This window comes from Girardinichthys multiradiatus, chromosome 21, assembly GCF_021462225.1.
Source record: "Girardinichthys multiradiatus isolate DD_20200921_A chromosome 21, DD_fGirMul_XY1, whole genome shotgun sequence".
NCBI classification, from domain to species: domain Eukaryota; kingdom Metazoa; phylum Chordata; class Actinopteri; order Cyprinodontiformes; family Goodeidae; genus Girardinichthys; species Girardinichthys multiradiatus.
This window is the reverse complement of record NC_061813.1, coordinates 17,750,891-17,771,343: the sequence shown is the minus strand read 5'-3', so window position 1 is coordinate 17,771,343 and position 20,453 is coordinate 17,750,891. Positions and strand designations below refer to the sequence as shown.

The window sequence follows — 20,453 nt, the reverse complement described above, 5'->3', positions numbered from 1 at the left end:
AAGACAAAACTGAAATATTGAAGAGACTATGTGAGATCTCTCGGGATTCCAAGCTCTTTCCTCTAACAGCGTATAAAATGTTCCCCATAATAGAAAATCATGAGAGAACTATTTAATATGATGTTGGACACCTAAAATATTTATCTATAGTTAAAAAATGCACACGGAAAAAGGCAGGAGACAGCAGACAAATAAGGAAAAAAACATGTACTTATAATGTTTGTGTTATATACTTGTGCAGTTAAGAATCTGTGCAAAAGGTGTTCACATTGTCATCAACGTTGTGAAACTAACAAGTGTGCTGGTATAACATTTTAGGGTTTGGTTTACCTTAGTTTTCTAAAACAGTACTGTAAAAGTGTATTTGACAAAAGTTCAATTACTGAAAGGTATACTTCTGTTACACAAAAAATAACACAGTATTTTTAGAAAAAGAACATGATAACATATTGGTGGTAGTGTGATGGTCTGAGGCTGACTTATTGCTTTAGGACTTGGATCTCTCACAGTAATTGAAGGAACTATGATTCCCGCTCCCTACTAGGAGATCCTTAAGGAGAATGTCCTGTCATCAGTTCATAACCTTAAGCTACGGCAGGTTTCGGAGTGGCCTAGTCAAAGTTTAAACTAAAATCTAACTGAGAAGCTATGGTATGTCCTATTCAAAAACCCACCTATGTCGCTGAATAAAAGAATTCTGAAAGCAGAGAGGAACAACATTTATTCGCAGTGATGTTAAAAAGTAGGATTTCCACTTTTCACAAATGGTTGAGGGCATTTATTGCCGCCAAGTGTGTCATAATCAGCTGTCGCGTGTAGTGGGCAATTCATTTTTCACAGGTACCAGGTTGGTTAGGATAACTTCTTTTCCATTGTAACTAAAATCATCACTTACAAATTTAATTTGATGATCTAAAACATTTAACAGTGACTAAAAAAGCTAAAATCAGAAGAAATCTTTAAGGGGGGAAACAATTTGTCATAGCACTATATGTCTGGAGGCTGATGCCAATTTTCAAGTACCATATTATAAACTTGATCTTAAAACTCTTTATAAATGAGGGAAAACAAAGGTTGTAGCATTCACCGCATTTACAAAATGTACAAAGAACGATTTCAGTTAGTTAACAAGATGAAAATAAGGATATTAGAAACACTACAAACACTACAAACATTCATATATATTACCTTGAGTGTTCCAGCGAAACTGCTCATCGGTGGAGCTGAAAAAAGAATTTACAAAAGTAAACACAAAGCCTTAAAATGATAACAAAAGCATAGATATAGCATAATTAGTTTCATTTTCCTTTATAAGCATAAGCTGAATATGATGTGAAAAACACATATTGAAAAAGGAGAAAAAATTTAACCATTAGCAGCAGATCAGTAGTGTGATTAGGAATGAAGAGGTCCCCCTTTGAGAGACTGAGGGCTCAGCTATGATTGGATGTGGATGCACACTCATATCTGTCTTACTCAGTTTCACCCCCCTAAGAAAAGGATTTGGAGTATAAAAATCAACACAAACACGTACGCACAGATCCCTACCAAATGTGTCATAGCACACAGACGTCACTGAACATGCTACATGTAAAAGTCAAATGATGATTTATCTGTTCAAGTAAGGAGTGTGACTACAACCTATTTCATCACAGAGTAAGAAATATAAAAACAAAAAGTCAGACAACAGCAGCATTTATTGTAGTTTGAGTCCTTTTAGAAATGCAGTGTACAATGACTTTAACGTTGAACCAATGATGCTGCACTGGTACAAGCGAGAGTCTCCTGAGCCTGAGATAATCTACATATTTCCGAGACTTCCCCACATGGCATGCCAGCTATACAGAGTATGCATGTATATTTGCACGTTAAGTTGATGTAGTAGCATCTAGTCTCTCACAGGTGAAGAAAAAACGTAGTTCAGTACTGACTGCATCAGACACTTGAGAAAAAAGTAAAATAGTACAAAGATTTAGGGTTTTTTTCAATCTACTTTACATTATTTTATCTTACACATCTAATAATTTAATAGAAAAATTACTTTAACTTTAAATTATATTCTAATATTATTGTATGTACAAACTTGTGGTCCTTAGTGAGAATTGTACCAATAACAAGCATTATTCTGAGTTGGGAATCAGCTCAGGAAAGCTATTGTCTTTGATCCTCAACCAATACTGAACTCAAAAATGCAAGGTAGACTCAATTATCCCAAATCTGGAAATGACATGACCTTTATATCTTGTGCATATTTTAGACTGAAAAATGCTAGAGGAAAAAAACAGTCTTGTGATATGATAAATCAAAATTTCCAACATCCTTTCACCTATCCTGCTTGTAGCGTTTGAGATGTGACTCATTGGTTTAGATGGCTCAGGTAACTTTAACTTTCATAAAACTGTCTTTTATAATTAAAGCCTTTCTTTTTAGCTAAGCTAAGCCCCATTCTGTACATTTTGTTAAACTGACTAGCTATAAAAATGTAATAAACCACTAAACATATTTTGCACATTATGACATAAAGCACAAATGAAATTAAGCTCATAACTGCTTAGCATTTTTAGCCTTTATGAAAATGCAAATGTTTAATAAGTGTTCTTTTAAGAAACAAACCTAATGGATTAAGCAAACGTGACAGACACTTTCAGTGTAAAAAAAACTGCTTTCTCTCCAACAGCTAAAAATGCAAAATGCCTCCATCTGATTGCTTTTGTCTAAAACAAAATAATAAAATAAATGATAATGTAAAGCTAATTCCCATTTCTTTCTTTAGTCATCTTTTAAAGCTTTATTTAAATAATGCCCTATACTCAATACATTAATTGAAGCCAAATCAGATGATGGTGACAAATACATCTGTACACCCGCACTCATACAAGTGCAAACACTCTCTTTATCACTGTCAATTCACCAGTGATTGATGCTGGTTGAAAAGAGAGAAAAAGACAAAGAGGACAGGAGAAAACAGACAGGTTGAACAAGAAAGCTAGAGAGAACTATTGAACTGTCTGCTGAGTAATCAATGCAGACACAGACACACTAACGGATACATATAGATTCTTTCATCTGACTTCATTTACATCATTATTCCGTCTGTTTGTGGGCTTGTGTATGCGTCCTGATTAAACTGTTTGGTATTCCACCTGGTAAAACTGTACCTGACATTTGTTCAAGTGCTTTTCATGCAAGCTTTAGGATCTTTGACATACTGAACAAAATTTACCATCAAATCTAAATAATAAGGTATAGTATGGCTTGACTAACCTTTGCCTTTACCAAAGACTTTACCAAACAAACTCTATGCCTACAGTGTGTCAAACTCCAGACCATTTGAATATAGAGTAACTCTTTTGCGGTTTTTGAGAGCAGCTATAACTATTTTGTATTTCTGTTTTATTAGCATACAATAATAATTTAAATGGAACAATGGTTTAATAAAATAAATGTGTGTTTAGAGATGTTTGCAAAACACTGATGCCTTTCTTAGACCTCCTTATGTGTATTATGGCTTGTTAGTATTGACCAGAATGCAACAGATTAGTGAATTTGATAGTTTTGAACTAGTCTGCATAATCAGTACATTTCACCCAAATAATAGTTTGGAGAGATCTTATATTCATTAACTACCCTGATTTGTAGAAGACCAAAGTGTTTATCTTTATAAACAACTAAATGAGTGATTAGATGTAAACACTATGGATACATTTTATTTGTGTTTGTAATTGCCAAACGAGGGACAAAAAGACAGCTAAAGAATTGATATATGCCACTGTGAACAAACGGTTATTTCTTTGAATGTTTTAACCTTAAAAGAAAATTTTATTGAGGCAATGTATTCATCATTGCCTTTCAATGGAGTAAATTATAAAGGCACACTGGATTTCTTTTGTGTATTGGATTAACTGTCTACAGTAACTTGTATGTAAGCTTTGCCTGAAGTGAAAAAGCTAATGTAATGTAAGCTTGGTTTATGTTAAGAGGTTTTACTTATTTTTGCGAGCAAGAAAGTAGTGTTTCAGTAACAGCTGTATTTCCATTTTATGGGGGCAATCAGTTCTCTTTTTTTGGAGAAGTGCATTATAGTTTAATTCTGAAACATTTCATGAGGCCCAACCAAAAGATTAAAATGAGGAGCTCTTTAGGAAAAATCTCAGTCATTACTTAGGTTAAAGTGGATGTCACTGGTACTAATAATGATTATCAGGCTGTGATAAACTGTACTTCCATGTTCTGCAATACATTTAAAAGCAAGATAACAGACAGCAGAGTAACATTGTGATACAGTGTAGCTGGTAAAAGAGACAGGGAGAAAGGTAAGAGAAGAAAATCTTTTCATGAGAACCTCACAATACCAACAGACCCAAGAGAGATTTAATAATTGCAGCATTATTCCACAACATTGCATCTTCGGCAGCTATGCCACAACAGCACACCCCGCAAGGCAGTGCCTCACATTTAACAGCAAGCCTGTATTCATGAGACAGTTTAAATTCACTAGGCTGATTCAAACAGCACACATTCGAGATCGACAGACAGCGTCCTCTACCGTTTCCTGAGAAATCCACATACATGCATATAAAAACACAGTGTGTACAGTATGTACAGATATGTCCTCTGAAATAGGACTGTGTAAAATATGTATAATTATTTATGTCCAATGTTGGTAATAAAAATCAAACACTTTATGTATCACTTTTTGAAAAACTTTGAAACTGTTTGAAAATGCTGCGGCAGAGCATACTTCTTTGTTATCGGAATACACAAAAACATACCTAGATATGGAAGCAAATCAAAAATACCAGCCAGGTTTAAATTTGTGCTAACAGTAAAACAAAAGCTGTATATGTTTGATATGAAGAACCACTGGGTTTCTTTGGCGCATTCTACATGGTCTATATTGTACACCATCCATCTTGCACCACTATAAAAACAGATATTATTCTTCTTTTATGCAGAAGCATAAAATGAGTCTGGGCACAAATTTGAAATCAGGGTATTTTTCGGACAGCTGCCAGCCAGTGTGAACATGATAAGGTTTTAACATTAGCATGACACCAGGATGGAAGGTCCTGCTTAAATTTCATTAACTTAAGCCGGGTTCACAATTCCCAATTAGGCTTGATGTCTTCAACAAAATCTTTAATTGAGAAAGAAAATCCCTCATCATGATCTTAAATGAAAGTTCTTTGGTCGTTCAGCGAGACAGAAATTAGTACATTCCTGCAAAAAGATGACCTACGACAAATATCAAGCAGTGTCACATATTCTCTGGAAAAATAGGGCAGTGTAACTGGTGACCAATGATTGATTTTTGTCCCCTTTTGTTCAGCGTTGATTGTTTCTGCTGCTGTCCTCTTCCCCTTATCCTCATCTGCTCTCCCTCTTTTCAGGAGCTAACTCTAATAATAAGGGCTACACCAGTGACGTCTTGGCCATCTAATCATATATCTTTGTCAAATATGTCTGATTCTGCTACAGTCATAAGTCATGTAGTCACAGATTGACATGTTCAAGTCGTGTACAATTTTTTTTAAATTTACCGCAGCCACTATGCTTTTACATCTACCACCTTTGAATGGCCAAAATCACCTTACGGAAATGTTGTGCATGTTCAAAACATTTGTGGATATCTCACACTTTACCAGTATGTACTGTAAGACCACATTTAGATCTCTACAAAAGCCATTCATGTTCTGGCCCACTTTGGTACAGGTTGAATTCAGTTTGATGGCATCCTTCTGGACAAGAATAAATCCTCATATAAAATAATTCAAAATAAAGCTCTTAACTGAATGATTTAGCAACTGGAAGCAATCTATCAGATTAGTTATATATGTAGTATAGTATTTGTATTACTATTATTTAAAACAAGATTTACTTTCATAAACATTTAAGTTTCCCCAAGACTGGTAATGAAATTCTTGATTACTGTCTTTATCACTTTTAGAACTTTTTTTTTTCTTTTTGCTACTTTTCATAATTTTGGTCAGTCTTGTGGATGATCGTTGCCTTGGCAATAAAGGAGCAGTCCAACAGTAAGCAGTGAAAAGGCATTCCTAGGTACTACCTTTTTTTGCTAATCTGACTGTTGCACCATTTTGTGGTTATCACAGTAGAGATAGTGTTGCCCCTAGAATGTCAGCCGTCGTAGAGGGGAGTGCTTTTATGTTCTGCTTAGGAAGTGGGAGTAATGAGTGTGTTAATGTGTGTGAGTGAGAGGAAGAGATATTTAAAAATACCCTGTGTTAGGAGTGAATGAGATGACATTGTGGAATAAAACAATAAACTCATACTCATACTTCAGACCAACAAAATGTGTCAAAACTCTAAAGGTGAAAGGCATATTGGGTTTTGATTATTTGTATGACCATATGGCTACTCTTGCTTTCACTGTATGTGGGTTTTGCATGTTCATCCATGTGTTCACAGTGTCTGATGGTTTGCTCAGAAACCGGTCTATTGTTCTCACAACAAGGCTGAGAACAAACTTTTGTGACTATGACAGCAGAATGACAGTTCAACAGTTGGGATGGAGAACAATTGTCTATAGTTAGTGTTCTGAAATAATGTCTAATTCCTGACAGCTGCAACAAAACCTTTATAACAATGCATTGTGGTATTTAAAACTCCAATAAACACAATAAAACTCTGAAACTTTCTCCTTTATCAGTTAGTCCTTCAAACCACATAATACAATGCAAATGTTTAGGCTAAAGTACTGGCACTGTAATTTACTTTTAGTGTGCTCAGATGTGTCAGTAATGGTTACTGTATTTTCTAATGCAGAATAATTCACATGGGAGAAACTCTCACTTGTGCTGCAGAGCATTCAGAGAAATAAATGCACAGTAATAACTTAGCAAGGTCGAAAACTCCTCATGTTTTTTAAATCCCAGGATGCCACCTGTATTAATAATCTTACAATCTGCCACAGCATTGACTAAATCTTTGATCCTTTGAGATCATTTGCAGTGACCTGCAACAAAAAAACAAAAAGAGAGTTCCCTAGGTTAAAGTTCAAATCCGACATATGTGTGCTTTGTTACACTAACTTAAATTTTCTCTTTATGAATGAAAGAAAAATACCAACTTACCAACTTACCAACAACAAGCTTTTTTTCTCAGCATGTGTGCAAATGCACTTGAATGCAGCACACACACATAAATACACAATATGGAATACCGTGGAAAATAAAGATACAATTTCACACCCCTTTTGTATACATAGGTAGGATAACAGCTTATAAAGTTGCTTAATCTGTGTATAAATGCAGAAAAAAATGTTCGATAAACTAATTCAGCTCAGGAAAATCTCCCGCACATTGTTAACTCGCCAACCTAATTTTCATATTATGACGGGGATAATGGCCATTTTGCTCTGACATAGATAATGACAGAATATCTCCGTGCATAATTCACCAGGGACGAATGGTCTGACACTTGCTGCACTCTGCGTTATTATGCTCCAAGCAGACACGGGTTGTCTAATATTTATCATCATCTTGCAATGGTGCCTGCAGCGAGAATGTTATGACATGTTATTCAACCAGAGACTCAAACCCCCCTCTGTATGCATAATGAAATATAATCTTAAATTTTGATTTGATTTGATTTACCATACACTGTTTTAGATTTAACATCAATCCAGGTTATCAGGTATGGAAGGACATAATAGAAACATTTAATTTCCACCTTGTTTTAAAATGAGTTGAATACATACTCAGATGTACATCAAATTCCATATTGCCCTGTGCTTTACAGTGTGACACCTTTCCATTGTATTGTGTTACAGTATGTTACAATAGAAAGGTCATTTGAAATGTTAAATTTCATTTCAGAAAACAAAATATAGTGTTTGTAGAAGTACTTAAGTGAGACTAGAAGAAAAATGATACTTGAGTTTGTACAGCAGCCAGAGTTTTAAGCAAGTCAATCCTGTAATATATGATAATGTGAAAAACACAATCCTTATTCCTCAGACTCTTTACCCATAGGTAACAACACACACCTTCACATCCCTCTTGAGTCATCTGAAATGCCATTACACCATTCAAAACATAAATCATAACTTTGATCTAGTGGAAATAGATCACATAATGTGTGTACGCTTAAGGAATACAAAATAATATGCTGCTGTGAAGATGCTAGGACATAAATTGCTGAGGAGACAGCTGTCTTGCTAATCTTGCTCAGTACAGAATGACAGACTCCAAACTGAATGTAAATGGAAAATAACTTTTTCCAGATGGTAGTAGTAAAAACAGGCCCAGTGTAGAAATGTAATTTAACCTCTTGTTAAACCATGATTAACCACAGTTTATGGAGAACCGAGTTCAGTTCCAAGAGCTACAAAAATGCCTGATTTCTGTCCGACCTGTAGATTTGAGAAATCATCTGTCCCACAGCATGAAGTAGGCTAAACAAATGTGTTTAGTGATGTGAAACATTTGGGTGTGACCATAAAGCACAAACAAGATAAATCTGTAAGAGTGCAAATATTTTTTACTCTATTGTATGACAAAGAAAACATTTTAAAAATGATGCTTATGTATACATCCAACTGGTCACAGAATTTAAGGGCCATCTTTTCACCTTTAAAGATGTCCTCTTTTAAACTTTTCAGCTCACACATACTCATTAAATGTGTTACAACAGAAGCATTTATTTATCTATTATTCATTCAATCATCTTCTATACCGCTTATTCCATAGTGGGTCACAGGGGAGCTGGTTCTTATCTCCAGCAGTCTACGGAAGAGAGGCGGGGTACACCCTGGACAGGTCGCCAATCCATCACAGGGCAACACAGAGACATAAAGGACAAACAATCATGCACACACTCAATTACACCTAAGGGCAATTTTAGAGAGACCAATTAACCTAACAGTCATCTTTTTGGACTGTGGGAGGAAGCCAGAGTACCCGGTGAGAACCCATGCATGCACAGGGCAGCCCTATCTCTAAAATGCTTTTCAAAAAGATAATTTTTAAAATACATAAGTTTTAATAGTAAATTTAAACCAATGTTATTTTTTTCACTTTGTTGTATTTCATTCAGTTAGACAGACATGTGTATGACTTGCCTTCATATTGGATGTTGAGCTCATCAGTGCTCAACGTCCAATAGGTGAGCAACAGATGTGGCAACATAAAATTGCTATGAGGATGCTAAGATATCTTGGGCTTAATACATCACATAAACATTACTTAGAAAAAACAAAAAACAAAAAAAAAACTGTAGCAGTGAGTCATAACAAGTCATTGCCTAAAAATCACTTAGTGGGGTATTTATTTTTTGCAAAACATATAAACATTAATCTGTATATCTGACCTATAGAGAAATAAGCTCAACTGTGTAGTACTTGCTTGTAGTAAATGTTAAAATCCTTGGGAAGGATTATGCTTCAGCTTTTGACTTGTTTAAGTACTGCACTAGTTTAAAAATACCACAGAAATACAATCTAGTTTTAACACAAGTATTAATACTACATATTACCACAGTGACACACCCACCATATATTTCATTCCTAATTAAAATATGATCACCATTAATCATTGCACAAATTCAACCAAGACAGACAAGCAGGATGGACTTTTTTTTTAATCAGCACACTATGATCTGAGTTCATCCAAAACACAGACATTGAAAGCCAGGCTATTTCCCACCCCAACACATGGTTTACTGGATGCACACTTATTTTTTGGCAACATTTAGACATATCAGATAGGCCAAGACGAACCCAAATTCTAATATCATGGCTTAGGCTCAATTTCATAATGTCAGAAAGGGAAAAAAGAGCCCCATTTTCAGTGTGTATTTTTTGATAAATAAGGGAAATAACTGGCTTCAGTGTTTGGATGGCATTCGTAGTGAGGATAAGTTATACCTCTTACATGTTCGTCCTCTGAGAACCACATCAGATCAATGGCTGATAGTCCTTCCCCCACCACAAAGCACAATTGTACACATCTCCAGACTTGTAATTTTATACCAGACATGAACTAGCATTCAATGCTTAAGATATTATGGAGATCACTGCATAATAGTAAAAAAAAAACAAACAAAAAAACAAACACACAAAGAGGAAAAACAATCAGCCGCATATCAGATTAGAAGAGAATTGTGTCAATATTGGTGAAGAAAAACCAGTGGAACTAAAATTTCTTTATACTGTGCTTTTAAAGTAAAGGTTAACACTTGGTTTTTCTACCAGTTTTCAATGCTTTAATTATACTAAGGTTATACTGAACCACTTTTTTGAATGTATTATATTTTCCTTTTTATCACCACCTAAATTAAAGGTGTTTTGAAAAATAATAACATAAGTATGCTTTGTACTAACATTGTGCGAGGGTTATTACTGATCACACTTATTAATAGCTTTCTATTAGTTACTTTTAGTACACTGGACAATGACATGGCCTCTGTAAGGAGAAAATGAACAATGATAGTGGTATATAGGACAATGTACTTTTCCTACATGGGTCCAAACGCTCATTGTGTGTGAATGCATGCATGCGTGTATGAAATTGTTAGATGAAAATGATCCAGTGTGACATACAATTGTACCTTGGGGTTAAAGCTATAATTAACTGGTGGGAGATGAGCTAGCTGCTCCAATTATTGCAACATATCTCAACACATGATTGGCCAATGACTCAGCAACATCAATTTCTAATATTTCTCTGACACACACACAAACACACACAAAGGCCAATGAATAAAACAGAGAGTGGCTTTATATGTATTATACACTTTCAACAAATGCATCAAAGTTAACATTTGACCAAATCTAGGAAAAACAAACATAGATTATGCTACAACTTAATCACTGGCTAGCTAAAGAAATACAGTAGAAAAGAATGGGACATCTCTTAGCATTTTATTGGTTCTTTTCTTGCTTTCCACGTTATAGCTGCCAACAACTATGTGCAGAGAGCATAACCTTTCAAACATTTTGAATTCCTTTCGCAACCAAAAATCCAATCTCACTTCTGAAATGATAAACATTAATAACACAAACTGACAATTGTTTTTTTTTTTTTTTGTAGCTATCAAATAATTTAAAGACAAAGCTGTTATAAAAAATCTGTTAAATCATTGGCTTACTGCTAGATACACCTTATTTCAACTGAAATAAAAAAAAACATAGGTGTTTTACTATTTTAGTTACAATGTACAGTTACGTACATAGCTCTACTCAGTCAATATCTCACTTTCATGTTACATTATTTGGTAAGGAAAATAACATCCCACACACCAATATAACTGTTTAAATACTGACTTTAAATGACAAGGATTTTATTTTTTTATACTGAAAATTGCTAACATTGGTAAAATAGGGAGAAAAAAACTGTGCCATTGATGTGGTAACTGAAGAAATTCAAATTGGACACCATAAAAAGACAATTTTATGTGATTTTCTTAATGTGAATTTATGTGAAATACCAACAGCTGGCTTTATTCTACAACCTGACACCTCACACATAAAATACTGCACACCTCACCTAAGGGGCGTAATCACAAGAATAATTTGCATACAAGCAGAAATGCTCACAAAAATGCTGTACAAAGGCATGCACAGGTCTTATTAGTGGTATCCACATACATGTGTATGTCCGCACATAGACAAAGGGATGCCTCAAAGCACATGCATTTTGCAAACTCATTGTTAAACGGTCACTGAACTGACTGCGCTTCAGTTGCTGAAATTATTCACTTAAAAAAAAAAAAAAGTTACAGATAATGATCTATTTGGAAATTCAAAGTATTCAATGATCAACTCTTTTGGTTATTATACAAACAAAAGCTGGTTTGTAAGCATTCAAATACGGTGATGGAAAATTACCAATGAAAAGTATATTAACGTTAAAAAATACAACTTACTGCCCAAAAAAAACATAATCTTTAGCTTTATTTCTTTCATCTAAAACCCTTACAAAGTCTACCTTTATGTTCCAAAAAATATAATAAATTACTGGTCCCTTATTTTGGTTGATTTTAAACTGCTCAGGTTTAATTATTAATGCAGAAACCAAAGGTATTCGTTCAGACTAAATTCTTAATATGTAAAGGGAAAGTTTTGTATGGCAATATTTTTTTCTTTACAGTGTTAGTGCATATTTGTACTAAAAGTAAAATAAAATGTCCTGAAGTTAAACTTTAGGAAATTCCTAATTTGCAATTAAACTTTCAAATTGGGGAGTACTTTACTCATATAAACACTGGTGAATTTCTGATCCCCTTCAAGGTTAAGACCTTGCTAAGGTCTCACAAGCTACACAACCGATTAGGACATGGATGGACTGCAGCAACTTTCAACATCCTCCTTTGGTGCGAAGCCAAATACGGGGGTAAAATAAGTACTATATTTCCAATATTTCTCTTAACTTGAACATCACACCAGATCTCAGCAACAACCCAAGTAATCCATAACTACAAAGAAAGCACAGCAAATTAGTCAACAAATAAATATATGGTTTAAGTATCAAACCTTCTCAATTCATATTTAACTAAATATTTCTGCTATTCTATAGACATACAGGTCCTTCTCAAAATATTAGCATATTGTGATAAAGTTCTTTATTTTCCATAATGTCATGATGAAAATTTAACATTCATATATTTTAGATTCATTGCACACTAACTGAAATATTTCAGGTCTTTTATTGTCTTAATACGGATGATTTTGGCATACAGCTCATGAAAACCCAAAATTCCTATCTCACAAAATTAGCATATCATTAAAAGGGTCTCTAAACGAGCTATGAACCTAATCATCTGAATCAACGAGTTAACTCTAAACACCTGCAAAAGATTCCTGGGGCCTTTAAAACTCCCAGCCTGGTTCATCACTCAAAACCCCAATCATGGGTAAGACTGCCGACCGGACTGCTGTCCAGAAGGCCACTATTGACACCCTCAAGCAAGAGGGTAAGACACAAAAAGAAATTTCTGAACGAATAGGCTGTTCCCAGAGTGCTGTATCAAGGCACCTCAGTGGGAAGTCTGTGGGAAGGAAAAAGTGTGGCAGAAAACGCTGCACAACGAGAAGAGGTGACTGGACCCTGAGGAAGATTTTGGAGAAGGGCCGATTCCAGACCTTGGGGGACCTGCGGAAGCAGTGGACTGAGTCTGGAGTAGAAACATCCAGAGCCACCGTGCACAGGTGTTTGCCGGAAATGGGCTACAGGTGCCGCATTCCCCAGACCTGGGCTACAGAGAAGCAGCACTGGACTGTTGCTCAGTGGTCCAAAGTACTTTTTTCGGATGAAAGCAAATTCTGCATGTCATTCGGAAATCAAGGTGCCAGAGTCTGGAGGAAGACTGGGGAGAAGGAAATGCCAAAATGCCAGAAGTCCAGTGTCAAGTACCCACAGTCAGTGATGGTCCGGGGTGCCGTGTCAGCTGCTGGTGTTGGTCCACTGTGTTTTATCAAGGGCAGGGTCAATGCAGCTAGCTATCAGGAGATTTTGGAGCACTTCATGCTTCCATCTGCTGAAAAGCTTTTTGGAGATGAAGATTTCATTTTTCAGCACGACCTGGCACCTGCTCACAGTGCCAAAACCACTGATAAATGGTTTACTGACCATGGTATCACTGTGCTCAATTGGCCTGCCAACTCTCCTGACCTGAACCCCATAGAGAATCTGTGGGATATTGTGAAGAGAACGTTGAGAGACTCAAGACCCAACACTCTGGATGAGCGAAAGGCCGCTATCGAAGCATCCTGGGCCTCCATAAGACCTCAGCAGTGCCACAGGCTGATTGCCTCCATGCCACGCCGCATTGAAGCAGTCATTTCTGCCAAAGGATTCCCGACCAAGTATTGAGTGCATAACTGTACATGATTATTTGATGGTTGACGTTTTTTGTATTAAAAACACTTTTCTTTTATTAGTCGGATGAAATATGCTAATTTTGTGAGATAAGAATTTTGGGTTTTCATGATCTGTATGCCAAAATCATCCGTATTAAGACAATAAAAGACCTGAAATATTTCAGTTAGTGTGCAATGAATCTAAAATATATGAATGTTAAATTTTCAACATGACATTATGGAAAATAATTAACTTTATCACAATATGCTAATATTTTGAGAAGGACCTGTATTGTTATACTGAGATGCTGTCTGGCATCCTCACCAGGATGTATAAATCAGCAGAAGGGATGGGCGATATGGACTTAAACTTTTATCACAATATTTTGTGGAATTTCTTGCAAGAATAAGAAAACAGATTTTTAAAAGCTCCTCAGAGTCTTTTTTTGACAATAGAGAGTAGAGCTCTGACTGCATGTCACTTTATATAGTCAGAGCTTCACACACACCAACACTGCTCTTAAAAATAAAACTATTTGAGTACAACAGTTACATTAGGTAGTTCAATTCTACAACAGAACAGCACACAATAACTGTTTTAAGCATATTTTCAAATATTAATGATTCAGTTTATTCAAATATTTTAATTAATGCTCACATGGATCCAATAGTAAGAAAAAACTGTAAAAGTAACAGTCCAAATCACACTTTTAGTTTATAGAATTAGCGAACATTATTACAGTTGATCATTTTTACAATACATAACAATTCTTATCACAATATTTTTTTTTTCCTAATAGCAAAGAATCATAAAATATTTTCCCATGTGCCTAACAAAGATGACAATCATATGCAGTGGAGCAGGAAACCTCCCCTGCATATGATTGCCGTCCATATGAAGCGTTTTAATCTGTTTAGCAGCATAAGAGGGTTCAGGAATTTATTTGGGCCAGAAAGCAGCATGTAGAGACATACCATACTGCTACTATGTAAGGATAGCCTGGCAGGTCTAATCAGCATGAAACATGCCCACAAAATTTTAAAAATGTTTTTGTACAACAATATCTCTCAGCCGATCACACCTAATGTCTAAAGCTTGTCGCTTGCGAGTTCAACTGTCATAAAAGTGCCAACCCCTTCTAGCCACAGCTTAGTCATCACCTCAACGGTGAATGCAATGCCAATGATTTTTCATTTGACAAATTGAAAGTTACATGCTGCAATTAAACTGCAACCTGAGACTCAATTCTTACTTCAGTCTTCAAAACATTTGTATATATATTACTAAACTTTTAACAAGATTTTTATAATATTGAATGTCTAGATAAGCTCTGCACTCCTATCTTGAAGTGGGCTGCACAAAGACATCTTTGTTTCAATGTTTATCACAGTCCACATGACCAGAAGTATTATGATAGCTGTGTAAACCGGAATGGCACAGAATTGTAAGTATATCTGAGCATGAACTGTCTGCTCCTAGTAATGGATGACTAAGCTGATATCCGTTACAACCAGAAGTGCATCAGAAGTGATTTTCTACAGCTCTTAATCCTGTTTCCTGCTTGTTTCACAAACTGCCAGCTGCTCATTTGTGGCCACAACTTTAACACCTACTATGACCTGCCTCATTGCACTCCAGTTTTCCAAACCTCTTGTCCAGTTCATCCATTTACCTCCCTCCAGCATCTCTAAGCCTTTCTACCTTTCCTCAGTGATATTCCTACACCTTATCAGGTTCAGTTCGCCCTAACAACAAGCATTAATCTACTTTTCACCACTGGATCTTTGCAAAACAGAACAGTTTTCCTTTGTATTACAGTAATCTGTGTGTAAGTATAGAGGAAAGGGTTGATGCTCTTCTGACATACCTCCTAATCAGCTATAGTGTCAGTAACAGGATGAAAATTGTCTTTAGTTGAACATCCCATGCTAACCGTTGATTCTTTCGTTCCTTCAGTGGGTTTTGCATTGTTAATTTGAATTAATTTCCTAAATGTAGCTTGGGCTAAACACAACACCTGTAGCGTGTAAATAACTTTTTTTTGTGCTGACATGACATGACCACAGTGTCAGAGGCTTGTGTTTGTTCTGAGTTGTAATAAACATAATGGAATAGGTTCTGGGTAACAACAGTGTAGCTGAAGTCCCTTATAGGTTTTTAATAAATGAACACAGCTGTATAAAAAGGTTTGGACTGGCAAGAAAACAAACTATTTATTTGATTAACAACACACCAGTAAACACATCAGTAAATACCAATGATACAGAATTGTCTACAGCCAATGAGCAGTTAATTTATCACCTTGATTTGACCTAAAAGTACAGAGTTTCTGAACATTTTTTCTATTTGTAGAAGTGCAGGCTAGACACATTGCATTTACTCACATATATTAATGTGATCAGATGTGTCTGATGAATAAATTCCTGTTTTAGGGGAAATTTCCTCCCCCAGCATTTAAATGTAAAACAAGTTTACTCTGGTCCTGTTATTATAATTTCTTCACAGTTCTCTTTTCTATTTTTAATCTGTGTTATTGTCTCAATGCATCCCTCTCTTTTTCCACATCACACTGAAAGTTCTCTGTCTGCCACTCTGGCAGGGTTTGTTTCTTATCTATTCTCACCACTATCTGGTGTTGGGGGAAGATAAGCTTGCATTTGCATGTTTAATGAACCAAACACCCCCGATTCCCTTCAGCATGAAGAAGCACACATGCACATGGGCAGAGCAACAAAAATACGCCGCTGCTGTTGGCCCTGAAGGCCTCTGTCTCCTTGCTGCTGACACAGAGTCACCAGCTGCTGACACCTTCAGGAACAAATATAAATAACAAATGGAGCAGCAAACAGCAGAGAGGCTTTATTTAGCATGGTCACATAGATTCAAAATGAAAACGAAATGATCTGCAAGTTTGGCAAACTAAAGAAGAAAACACATTTGATCCTTACACGAAGGTGAATTAAAGCTTCAGAACCTCTAGAAAATTTGAGCAAGGAATTTATACTGTATGTTTTGTATTTGTTGAAAGAATTTTATATATTTCTGTATATAACTGTATTTACATTATATTTTATATTTCTTATAAAGGTCCAGTTAAGCATCTCAGGAAAAGGGTTTTATCTAGAAAGGTTTTTCAGTAGAACAGTGAGTAGTAAAAAGCATGTGATTATGTGCTTTAAAGATATGTTGCGACACCTTTGTTAAGTAATATGTTAAACTGAATGTTTCTAGTAACAGTCCCTTTTTTCCTGCATGCTTTGGTGTTATCTTCTTACCTTGTTTTTAGTGTCTTATAGGAACATCTCAAAAAATCTGAATGTCTTTATAAAGTCCAATATATTTTGTCACTCATTCAGAAAAAGAAAATCGTATTTTAAAAAGATTAATGAAACATACAGTGAACATAGAGTGAAGATTTTCAAGCCTCTGGCTCACACATAACGAAAACCCAAAATTAAGTGTCTCAGAAAATTAAAAGATTATGTAAGCTAAAAAACAGGATAAGTGAAACAGAAAGGTTACGTTTCTGAAAAGTATGTGCATTTTAAGGCACTCATTACTTGGTGGGGGCTCCTTTTTCATGAATTATTGCATCATGGCGTGGCATGGAGGCAAACAACCTGTGGCACTGCTGAGTTGTAATGGAAACCCATGTTGCTTTGATAGCGGCCTTCAGGTCATCTGCAGTGGTGTGTTGGGTGTCTCTCATCTTCCTCTTGACAATACTCCATAGATTTTCTATGCGGTTCAGATCAGTTCAGTTTGCTGGCCAGTCAAGGATAGGACCATTAGCAGTGTGGGTAGATGTCAAGTCCTAGTAGAAAATGAAGTCAACATTTCCATAAAGCTTTTCAGCAGAAGAAGGCATGAAGTGCTCAAACGCTTCCTGGTAGATGGTTGCATTGATTATGGACGTCAGGAAACACAGTGGAGTAACAGCAGTAGATGACATGGCACCCCGAACCATCACTGACTGTTACATTACATTTATACATTAAAAATGCATTTTTTTAAATTGGCGTTATGCAATATTCAAATTGTCTGAGACAATGTATTTTGGGTTATCATTGTGTTTAAGACAAGATAATAAAACAAAAATTATCCTAAATTTTTTCACACTATGTGTAATGAATCTATATACACTATGAGTTTCACTTTTTGAAATGAGTGACAAAAATATTACACTCCTTCACAATATTTTTTTAGATGTACTTGGTTCTTGGTTTTGACTGTCTTTTTTTGTTTTGTTTATAAACCTTAACTAAAGGAAGTTCTAGGAAAATGATTTATGCGTCATTTAAAGGACTTTACCTGCTTAATGTGCAAGGGTTGGGGACCACATACCAAAAAAATATTATTTCAAATTCGCTGAATTCTGACTGAAAAACATAAACACAAATTCAATGTCTAAGGACCTGAGAAGATTGCTGGTCATTTTTACTCATGTTGTTTCTGTGCAAAAAAATACCAATTAGTAATTTGAAGGCATACAGAAGACTATGGCTGTTTCCCAATATGTATACTTGTCTGTACTTCTGTACCTGTATACATTTAAAAAGTCATCAGCGGTGGCATATACTATTCCAATCCTAAGCACACATCAAGACAACTATGCTCAAAGTCCCCAGATGTGTTCTTGTTACGCTTAATTTATCGAAGGATACTTCAATGCTTCCTTCTGTAGGCTTGGGCCTGCAAGGTATCCCACAATGCATTGTGCCACCGGCACTGAAACAGAGAAGGTGAATGCAGAAATTTATCATTTATTGAAACCACTATTACTATTACTTTTACTACCAAATAGTAGTTTTAAGATGATTTTAGGTGAGAAAGTACACCTCAAAACCTCATCTATGCATTTAGTTCAAGAATGAGCATATGTTTACATGTGCTTCTGTGTTTTCGGAGCAGCAGAGCTCCACTGACAGGGCATGTTGGCTGCAGACTCAGCAGTTGGTTGGAATGTGTTTTCCCCATTAACTGCAGCCTAATACTGGCAAGTCGTTCTGTCTGTTTCCACTACCTGTTATCAGTTCATAGTGGCTTAAGGGAAATTTATAGCATTTTAGTATATATAGTAGTAAATATTTTAATTTTCTGACATAATGTTTGACATTTTAAGTGAGTCTTAGGTATTTTATTAATTGTCAGCACAGTTTTTCCTCACAATACATCAATCTGTAATGCTTTTTTCTAATAAATCCAAATTTTACTACAAATATTTTGTCACTACTTTTGCTCCACATATCTTATATAAGTTTACCTTAAGATAATAATAATAATAATAATAGAAAAATAAGTTTATGTTAATCAGAGTTGTCATTGTAAATAAATCATGCAGCTGTAAAACAGCAACTCTGGCCAGATGCAGGCTAAATATTGAATATTTCTTGAAACATTTCCTTCTTATGGATCTAGTACACACTTAGTGAATAATGGAAAGGAAAATAAAAGAAAAAATCAACTGTGTAACTCTAAAGCTGGTCATCATCTACTATTATTCTTCAGTTGAGACAGATAATGTACAATGATATAGTTGACAGTTATGTTACACTCATTACAGAAGTCTGACAAAGTAATCTGTGGATGGTTAAATGTGGTTAACCAACATTATTTACTTAGAAAAGCTTTTTTATGATCAGAAATTACTCAACCTAACTCATTATTTTTAATATTTTACTTAGTACAGACACTTCTTCCTAGTAATGTATATGTTGTCAAATTAATATTTTATTCTTACTTTGCTAAGCATTCTAAATGTGAAAATAATGACATTCCTGGATGAAGCAGAACCATTTATTGAAATTCCACAAAAAAACATAGCTGTCATATTAGTGGTTTGTTAAGGACCGAAATGACAACAGGACATTGGCAGATGCATGATGGAGTGTGGAGCGAAAGATTTAATAATGGGAAAATGTATAATGCACAAGGATAATACACAGGAACTGGAGAGACTGCAAGAGTAGGATCCAGCAGTGAGAGAAAGAAACCAAAGAGCTTAAATATTGTGGAGATGTGATTGTGACATGGAAACCAGGTGAGTATAATCAACAAAATGAATGGCAGCTGAGTGGGGATCAAAGCTAAGCAAATGAGATTAGACTAATGACATCACAGAGATGTTGAATAACTAGAATAACATTGAACACTAAGTAAACAGAGCTAAGCAGAGCTATAAAATACAAGACCCAAAATACAGAACTCAGACAGATGTACATGTAAATTGTAAAGTCCATGGGATCATGACAGTAGCTGAGCAGTGACACCATTAACTAAACTTTGTTCCAATTGTAGAACTCCGGTACAGGGTCCTTGCATCCTCAGCAAGAAATTACTTACTTACTGAAATTACCTCCTGTACGTGCAGAGTATGTACTTGTCAAGGACAAGAGAACGTACTTGCATATTTTGGTATTGAGAAAGGCCTTAGGTTTTTAACAAGGTTTTTTGTAAGTTAATTTTTGGGTCTCAACAAATCCAGTTCAGTTTTTATTTTGACACCTATTCTTGTTACTAGCTGTGCAAGATGTATTCATAGAACACAATCTCACAAAAGGCGGACTTTCCCTTTCTACATTAATATGGAAAAAGCCAAGACATAATTTAGAGTAAAAGACAGATAGATGAGGG

The 20,453-nt window shown here is 35.5% G+C and overlaps 1 protein-coding gene across 7 annotated transcripts in view; it reads right to left on the bottom strand.

The window, feature by feature from the left end:
- Positions 1–20,453, bottom strand: part of ctnnd2a (catenin (cadherin-associated protein), delta 2a) — a 363,719-nt gene that overhangs the window by 196,308 nt on the left and 146,958 nt on the right. For all 7 annotated transcript variants that reach the window (XM_047350531.1, XM_047350532.1, XM_047350528.1 and 4 more), the window contains one exon: positions 1,189–1,223. In XM_047350531.1, the coding sequence (XP_047206487.1) occupies positions 1,189–1,223 (35 nt within the window). The remainder of the gene's footprint in view (positions 1–1,188; positions 1,224–20,453) is intronic.